This window comes from Limulus polyphemus, unplaced genomic scaffold, assembly GCF_000517525.1.
Source record: "Limulus polyphemus unplaced genomic scaffold, Limulus_polyphemus-2.1.2 Scaffold2861, whole genome shotgun sequence".
NCBI classification, from domain to species: domain Eukaryota; kingdom Metazoa; phylum Arthropoda; class Merostomata; order Xiphosura; family Limulidae; genus Limulus; species Limulus polyphemus.
The window spans coordinates 132485-142552 of record NW_013668471.1 but is presented as its reverse complement, the minus strand read 5'-3'; the positions used below and the strand labels follow the sequence as shown (position 1 = coordinate 142552).

General features: G+C 33.7%; 1 protein-coding gene across 3 annotated transcripts in view; it reads right to left on the bottom strand.

Annotated features, from left to right (window-relative positions):
- The window catches only part of LOC106468077 (protein pinocchio-like), a 38515-nt gene that overhangs the window by 8118 nt on the left and 20329 nt on the right, over nt 1-10068 (bottom strand). For 2 of the 3 annotated variants that reach the window (XM_022396379.1, XM_022396378.1), the window contains exon 2: nt 6967-7029. In XM_022396379.1, coding sequence (XP_022252087.1) covers nt 6967-7029 — 63 coding nt within the window. Of the gene's footprint in view, nt 1-6966; nt 7030-8608; nt 8682-10068 lie in introns of those variants that run through there. The other variant, XM_013928477.2, reaches the window with a different exon arrangement.

Below are 10068 nucleotides of genomic sequence, written 5' to 3'. Positions count from 1 at the left end.
GTAATTATCTACTGTTAGAAAACTCACTGAAATAGTTGCAAGAAACTACGTAGAGACAAAGTAAAACAGTGAACTCGGGAAATAATGAAGTACAGCGAACTTGAGAAATTATGAATCCTCAACATGGCAGTTTCCAATTAATGCACTAAAAGTTGCTCAACATATTTTCCAATTAATGCGCATTAGTAAAACACCGAATTTTTTCGATGGCGGAAAGTGAATAACATAGAGAAAATTTTGGGACGAAAAAACGAAAGTGCTTGAATTAATTTTAAAACTACCCATGACATCTCATTCCTATTGTAAAATATTCATAGTAGTTTTTTCTGTAGCCGCTTGTAGAACTATAATCAGTAATAATAAGGCTGGATACTTTACATATATACATTGTTTACTCTAATAAAACCAAGCATTTCCGACTAGTATACTAGTGCTTAAATGGCTTATACATTTCTGGGATGCTTGAATGGCTTTGAAGAGTTTATGTTGGTAGCAAAGAAGAAATTTTTAGAGAGACGAAATATTAACTTTCAATAATCAACTTAAAAGTAGTCCTACAACCTGAGCAGAAGTTTATTTAGTAGCTGTGCATAGATTTTAGAGCAGCATACTTAGCCGTTTTTGCTGTAGGCTTCTGTGCTTGAAAGCTTCGAAGAGAAACTTGACCAGTAGCGTTGAAAAGATGGATATAATTTTTTCTTCTCTTTCAAGAATCAACACAAAAACAGTCCCATGACATGGCAAGTTTTGTTTTGTTTTTGGTAGGTTTGCCTAGATTTGAATAAAATATTGATAGCCATTTTTTCTGTACGCTTATGAAACAAGAATAATATGAATATTAATAATATGAAGAACAAATGGATGAATTTTTTCTAACAATCGGAAAATCAACTTCTTTGCTATTATCAATATCTTAGCAGGCTTAGCCATTGAGATAGAAGGTCTTGCGTTTGTTTCAAGTACAAGTCTTTTTTTTTAAAATGGTTCTCGCTCGTATGTTCTATAATATTTTGTAAAATTCGTGGGCGGTCCCTATTATGAACCACTTTAGTGGTTCATGATACTATCAAAATCAAGGTATTCATTCAATTATAAACCTGGTTATATTATTTTCCAATTGTAATGTTACAAATAAAATTTATGATAAGACAAAAAACTGATTATTTTTCGTAATGTAAAAGTAAATTTATTTACCGAGAATTATTCCACTATTTACTTAAGTAAAAATAAATTCTCACTTGAAAATAAAAACAGTATATTACGATTCTTTCCTGGCACCCTAGATTGTTGGCCTTTAAACGTAAATAAATATTTTTCGTAAACATGGACTTCGGTACTACTTAAATACGTTTGTCGTTCCACAAAACTACAAAGTTCTCCAAAGAAAACGTTATTCACTATTTAAAACAAACTTTGCGTTGTTATTGATTCGGGCTACTGGTGGCACGTCAAGCATAGTACAGTATTTGTCACCTTCGTTCAATGATCTTGTACACACGATCACTTTACCAATAGCAAATGAACCAGACTGCTTTCTCCCTTTGTTACGCTTTAAATGTCTAATTGGCGTACGTACTGCAAAATGGCCGTCTCAAAATAAAATTAGGTTTCACTTTCTTGTACTCTCCTTTAAGTAGCAAGAACTTAAAGCCACGGGCGCAAACCTACTGAAGTGATTATGCAATTACGAAATTATTCAACAACCTCCATTTTACAGTACATAACGCTTACTTATGTAACGGTAATTAACCCTAAAACGCTTAAAACTGCAAGGGATCATTCCAAAACACATACGAGTATAAACTTTTCAAAAGAGGAAGTAAATGTAGGGATGGCTAATATCAGTCCTTCAAAAACAAAGCAAACAAGATAGTAGGGATAATATGTGCATCATCCCTACATAATAGCACAGGCACACAGACAAAAATAGGATAAATTCAATTCAATTGTGATTGAATAGTTTTATATATATATTTACATGTTAATTTTTGCCTGTGCTATTATATAGGGAGTATGCAACTGCCACCCCTACTATCTTGTTTTCATTGTTTTGAAGAATTGATATTAACCATCCCTACATTTCTTCCTTTTTGAAAAGTTTTTTTCTTTACTTGTTTTTTAATGCTGTGTTTCAATAGACATAGGAAGGTTGTATTTAAAACCAAGTTCTAAATACAACGAGGTTACAACTGTAATATTTATTGTTTATCTATTACTGGCTGGTAGTTCCTGTTTCACTCTGTACTTAAGCTGTTTGAAAAAACACCAAATTTCTGTAAGAAAGCAAACTTAAGGGGTAATGATAACATCGTTTACACTAGAATTATGACTGTTTTTATTACTAATTATTAATAATACTGTTACGATAGCGGAAGTCACGTGACGCTAGTTACACCTCATGATAGTCTTGAAGGTTCGTGAATGCTCGAGTGTTTACTAGATGTGCGGTATTCTTGTATACAAGTGCGCCAAACAATGGAATTGAAGGGCAGACAGAGATAGAGACGGACAATTGAGTCAAGCGCGGTAGTAAGCGTGAATCGTTCGTTGTGAATTATAGTAAATTATAGCGTTTGTTAAGTTATTAGAGTGACTGTGGAAATTAAGTGTATTGCAAAGTTGTATTGAGAAAGAAAAAACTAGTTTTATTTAAGAAAGCACTCGTATCGCTGAAGTTCTTCTGAAAGAATTTTTACGAATGATTAACAAACGAAGAGAGACGTAAAAAATACTTATAAAAGCGGATTCTCCGTTTGAAACTACGTCACCTCATTGAAATTTGTTGACACCATTGTTCAAACTTTTTGTTGTGATATTTACAAATATTCCCAGAACTTGCGACTCAGTCATTACATAGATATTGTTATAAAAGAAAACACTATATAGTATTCTAAAGTTTTGGGTATTCACGTAAAGCTACACAAGGTCGATATACGCTATTCGCTAATAATTTGGAACTGATATACTAAAAGGAAGGCAGCTAGTCAAAAGCACCCACCAACTCTTGGGCTATTCTAATGAAACAGTGGGATTTGACTGTCATTCTTATTACATGCCCACGGTCTGAAAGTTCCGAGCGTGATTTTTGTTCCTAGCAACGGGACGCCATCCATGAACCGTCGGATCCACAATCCGGTATGCTAACTACTATAAAATTTAAGTAACGTTGTAGAACTTTTTTTTCTTAATAAAGATTAAAAGCCACTTCATAATTATATAGCTTTATATGCAATTATAAAACATTAAGAATTAACTATATCCTAAACTTATTATGTCAATTGTTTGTTGTGAACCATAAAGCTACAGAAAGGATTGTCTGTATCGAAACCCGATTTTTTTTATCATTAGCCCTTCTAAACCACATAGGAGCATGATGCTAATCAGAATTAACAAAAGGAAGCAACTGAAACAAAATTGGGATAGGAGAGTTTGTGTTTCATTGCAGCTTCATTAAGTTGCCTATCATATTTTATGTTACACCAGCCGACGTACCAATTCAACGTACGGGGGGAAACACAGAGTCACGCGGAGGTGACATAGGATAATCAATTCAGAACGTCAAACCCCCCCTTATGTCACTCACTCCTCGGGGAGTCTTAAGGGAACCTGACAGGTTTGATGACAATCGGTTCGACAGTTCGTTAGTTATAGGCGGGCACACAAACAGTTTTTTCGAGTAATGGTGTAAAAGATCCGGCAATCGTAATAATGTCAGAAAATACACAAATAAAAATAAAATAAAATATGACAATGAAATATCATTGTCTATATGCAGACTTTTTTCTGAAAAGACCCACTTTCAAAACTAACAAATTTAAAGCCTAACAAAAATACAGTTTAACGCAGTCTTCTCTCGTTGACGCTATGGTCAAATAACCCGCTCCGGGATCAAAAGAGACTAGCATACGTGTTCGCCAGTTCTTCTGAATGATCAGTAAAGTTAATTACACGTAAGATGAATAGATATTATTAATGAAAAACAATTTGGTATTAAAACAAATCATAAACCAAGTTCTGGTGTTTAATGACTTAAATAAAATCGATAAAAATTACAGTTCATCAATTTAATCTGGGTCACACCGAAACAGTTATTTAAGTAACCATGACACAAATAGCGTCGTATTTAAGCCGGCAGATGAACCCTGATACTGGGCTAAAGGACTGTCGGCGCTGAATAAAGCAGATTTCTTACTATTGTAACATGTTCTATTGTTGTGCGGGTTTTTTTGCAATACCTTGTAAATATAACGCCAGTCCAGTCAACGTACGGATTAACCTATTTTTTCAATAACTTTTGACGTAAGTTGTAGGCTTAAGTCAACAAACTTTTTAACAAACTCTTTAATTGCAGCCAGCCTAATACACTATTTAACGTTTAACAGAAATTTATTTGATTGATAACAAATCGAACTATCTTAATGATTAATTGTACTCGATCTTTCGCACACACTGAATAATCAATCACTACTGAATAACTTCAATTAATACTTCACTAACTTCTCATTCACTGATTACTAATATTTATATATACTGTGCCCTTATCTAGACGTTAGTCTAAATTTCTCGATCTAACGCCATGCGCCCTCTATCTAACACCTAAATTAAAACATTGAAATACAACTTACTACAGTATGGTCGGCATACTATTACATCGTTCTTCACTCTAATAAAATATAGTTCTCCAGTTCTATTTATTCTAAAAACGTTTTTTTACAGTTACACAACAAAATCTTCTGATAATTAACATTTAAGAAATTTTAAACTAAATAGCAGATAGTCAGGAGGTCTTGAACTTTCAACTGCTGAAGAAAATTTTGTGTGATTTATGAGAAAACGAGAAAAATGACTGGGGCATGAGCAAAGGAAATTGTCTCCGAAGAAGTATAAAAATATTTTCCTCACTATTCGGTATTACGCAAGGGTATAGTGCTGCCGGAGCAACGCTCCTGTACCTGAAATTGGAGTCGAGTCCAGACACTTCAAAAAGCTAAAAGTATGTATACATAGAAGATAAGTTATTCAGTTTATGCTTTTCATTACCAAACTCTGAATGCCAGATAACACTCTAGCTGTGTGCGATCCCCCGTGTCTACTGGTAGAGCTATCTCAAATGTTCCAGCACACACATTGGCACTCTTCGTCAGACACTGTGCGATCGCTCAAGCTCAAGAGTAGGAGTAAGAGTTTTAGAACAGTAAAATGTTTTTGAAGGTTTATTATTTACTTAATATACAACGAAAAACGCTTTAAAGTTATTTGTGTTGACTGAACAGAAGGTGCGCAAAACATTATAAAAGTCAAAGCTCCTAATACTCTAGTAAAGGTAGAAATATAGTAAACCAATAAATTAAACGTTTTTAAAACTTGTTCTATGTTAGTGATGTTCCTATGGTAGCCAGTTGTTTTTCTTTGCTGCCTAATTTAACTGAAGTTGGGTTGCATGTTTTCTCGTTAATATACGTGTATTCAATTTAGTACTAATATAAGTGGTCTCAAATAATTATTGCTACATATATACTCTTTATTAAAATGGACTCATAAAAATGGAAATTACCTTTTCCCCCATAATGACGTCACACGTCTCAAATTTTGTCAGGGTTCCGTCACTACAAAATTTAGCACTACACCACTGATATTACCTTGTATATTGTATAAAACACGCACCAAAAATGTGTTCATATTATTCAACTAGTATTATTGAAATTCATGGAAATATTTCCTACTGCTTTTCAAGCATATTTAAGATATTTCATATTCTATTACATTTAAATATCACACGCTGACAAACGAAAAAACTATTAATTCTTTGCTACGAATATAAACGCAGTTATTGTTACTTAATTGAATTTCAGTATTGGCATAAGCTATATTTTCAATGTTTTATTTCTAACGCTAGCTAGAAGGAACATGGCGTTATGATCAAATAAGTTTGTGGGAGTAGGCCTAGAAAGTTTTAAATTTAAAGTAAAAAAAAATTTAATAAGTTCGAGGACTATCTACAGATGAGAGCAGAATATAAATACAAGAATCGGTGAAGCATTGAGTCAGTGTTTTGCTTTAGTTTAAGTGAATGATTAATAGTGAATGAGTATTGTGTTAGTTGTGTTTTCCGTCATTCAGTGAAAATTTATTTTCAGTTTAGTATTTGGATCCGTGTTACTTATCGTGTTTATTCTGTTATGTGATCCATTAGCCGCGAGAATTGTACAAGTATGTTTCTTTTTACGTTACTGGTAGTATAAATTAGCGAGGTATTTCCTTAGGCCTACAACAGTGTATAAGTGAAGTCAGCTTGGAGAAACGTAAGGAAGAAATAGTCTAACTTGTTATCATTACGTGGACTGGACTTAGAGTTATTTTAAGACAAATTAAAAGAATTTGCCCAACGATAGAACAACGTTTACACCAATATGAAATTGATTCACAGAATGTCAGTATTGAACGCACATTAATCATGAAATTGTACACCAACTATGATAAACAATTTATTTTTTCCAATAGAAAATTAGAATCTACAAACTTGATTACAATCTGTCATTCAAAAATTAAGCACGTGTTAAACTTAAAGATCACAACAGACCCATACTTTTATTTACACTTAATTTCAAGCTGTGTACCGCAAAAACTGCTGCAAACAAAAAATATAATAACCATTGCAGTTAAAAAAGAATCAGCTAACTGATAGATGAAGAACTTTTCGTCATAACTTGGTTACACACATTATTGAAAATACTGGCTTCTTACAAGCTATTATACCAAGGCTTTTGTTTTACTTTTATTAACTTCTAACCACAGTAACTGAAAACAAAAATTACTTTATGAGTTTATCTGTCTCTACTACTACTAGTAGTTACAATCATCTCGCATATTAATTGAAACTTAGTTTGCTTTACAAGTTACAGTGAGTTAGGTTATTAGGCTCGATATCGAATGCTTTTTTAACGTCTATTTTATATAATAAATTACCTTTCGACGGTGTAATACATAGTTGTTGAGCTTCCATTGATAGTCTGGTCGTTTCCACAACTTCTGAAAATATTACAATGAAAGCAATGTTGTTAATGTTCGATAAACTGATAACCTAACAACACGGATAATAATTTTCAGCGCACTTCTCCGCAGACAGCTGCAATGACAAAAAAATTACACTGCACCGTAGTATAACGCAGATCGCTAAATGCTTCTGTTTTCGAAGTGAGCGTTAGGTTAAAATGGTGAGTCTGCGCACTACACAAGAAAATGTTACGCCAGAGCTGCGTCACCAGGTGAATGTTTTGACGTAAAATACCACGTGCACTAATTCATAACAATAACTCACGTTTGCTAATTCGCTCACGTTAACAACATATCTCTGACTTCTACATGAAATTGAAGTTAACTGCAGGGAAATTTAAAATACCCGCAGATTATATACTGTTTAAATTTTCGGAATTAACAATTTCTTGAATATAGAATCACAGAGACCAAAACTTTGGTACCCAACAAACCCACAACACTAAAAGGTTTTCTTAAATATAGTTCCAAACCCCTCACGTATATTCAAGAAAACTATAGGGCTTTGGGCGTATACCGTTAAGAAACAGATGTTTTTGATACTTATAATAAATATCTATCTATTTTGTGTCAGCATTGACGTAAACTACTATCAATTATCTGCAGAATACAGTCTGTAGTTTCAAAGAGTTGTATTTCCAACCTATTAATAAAAAATAGCAGTTTTTTTTAGTTCCATAACAAATGCCACTGCCTAAATTAAACCATTTCCCAAAAACTTTATTTTCTTAAAATACAAATCTACTTCCAGATTCACTTATATAAATATCTATGGTTTCCATAGTAACGATCATGGCAACCATATTGCGGTGTTTAAAGCTAAAATGACTTTAATTTCCTATTCTTTACCAATTGTTTTCATTGAGATACGAAAAGCTGGCGAGTTATTCACTTATTCAATAGAGCCCATCGTCCACTTGTCTTTTATGTTGTGTTTAAATAAAGATTATTTTCATTGTTTGTTAAACGTATCCAATCAGTTTATTTATAACGCAACTTAACATTTAGTCAAGTTCTCAATTATAGTACACTCCCTTTATTTCTTTATCGAATCTGCTGTTACTTGCGGATTTGCTTGTCTGATATTTGTCGAAAAATTGGATTTTACTTGAAAATACAATATAGCGGACCTGTCTTATTCACTAAAGAGGAAATTAATTTAGACCTGGAAATACAACGTCTACTAACCTCTAAACTAACAGAGTACAGGAAGGGAACAAAACGACAACCCTATCCTGTTAATAACAGACAGTTCTCACGAGTGAATAATTATATCTGTTGATATCCCTGCAGGCAAATCTCCGTTACTTTAATCAGATTTATTTTTCAAGCAGTAGTTAACAGAAGATGTATCTGGAAAGGTATATGTATATCTTAATCATACTTCGCCACATGAACTTACAGCAAAAGCAATTTACAACGTTACTTAATAAAGTGAATCACTTGTATTGGAGTATTTAATACCGTTTTTCTCAAGAACTTCAAAAGTACTTGTCAATACTGTTTCAACTTTCGTTTCTACGTAAAGAACGTCTATTTAAGGAAGGTTATTTACCCTATATAAACGTCTGTTTAAGGAGGGTTTTTACCCTGCAAAAACGTCATTGGCGCTGCTCCAATTTTTCATCCTTCTTCTGATATGGAGTATTCTATGAAGTAAAAAAAATAATGAAAAGAGGAAGGCAACAGACACACGCGTTCACGTGGTTGTGACTACAAACAGGAAGAAGTCTATTTTCAAATATTGTGTAATTTTCTATTATAGGTTACACAAGCATCCTGTGACAAAAGTCCCATGGAATCTGTAATTAAACTTCTATAACGAACGAAAAAAGAAAAGAAAAAAGAAGAAACTATCTATTAGTGTATTTGTTTACCTGCCTATTCGGTTATTCTGAATGAGGTATCGTTGAAACGTTATTTTTTATATATTTGTAATAGAAAGTTGTTTGTTTGTTTTTTTAATTTTACGCAAAGCTACCCGAGTGTTATCTGCGCTAGCCATCACTAATTTAAAAATGATAGACTAGAGGGAAGGCAGCTAGTTAACATCTCTCACCACCACCACCACGAATTCTTGGGCTACTCTTTTACCAACGGAAAATGGGATTAACCGTTACATTATAATATCCCCACGGCTGAGAGCGAGACCAAGTTCGATGATGGGTTTCGAACTTACCAATTGCAAATTGTGAGTCGAAATTCCTAACCACCAGGAGTACTCTCAATATAACCGATTTAAAACTGCCGTTATACAGGCCTAGCCTTACTGTTGCAGCACTTATTTAAACCATCCACGATACTGACCTAACCTTCTCTTTACAGTGCTGGCTTCAAACTATCAATTTAAAACTGCCGTTATACAGGCCTAGCCTTACTGTTGCAGCACTTATTTAAACCATCCACGATACTGACCTAACCTTCTCTTTACAGTGCTGGCTTCAAACTATCAATTTCGTTCGTTAATAAACGTTTATTTCTATTCTCATTAGAGATATATATACAGAAGGAATGTCATATGAAAAGGGATGAAACTGCCTACAGCTTTGTCAAAACATTATGACTGCACATTTCATCCTGTTCTAAATCCAAAATTCTGGTAGTTATTTCGGTTTAAAGTCTTCTTTAGGAAGACAACCGGGGTGGGTGTTGTCCCCCTTCGCCACAGTCAAGGATAAGATGAGGGCATGGTCATGATTGTGAAATTATAGCGGTAAGGGTTCAAAGCACGTATCTGATATCTCTGATTTATAACATTTGTAACAAAGTTCGTAGTGTTGTTTAGGGTATTTACAAAACACAGGAGACTAGATAGGGGCGTGTCCATTAATGTGGCATGGGGAGGAAAAGATTCTCACTACATTATGATCCCTACTGACAACTGACATGAAAGTTGTTTTTTTTCTTTTCAAGAGCGAGGTAGTTATCCTATGCATTTCTAATCAGAAAAAAATCTAGGGGTGGGTTTAATGATAGTGTTACGTATCTGCTTGCTTGTTTGTTTGTTTCCGGTAG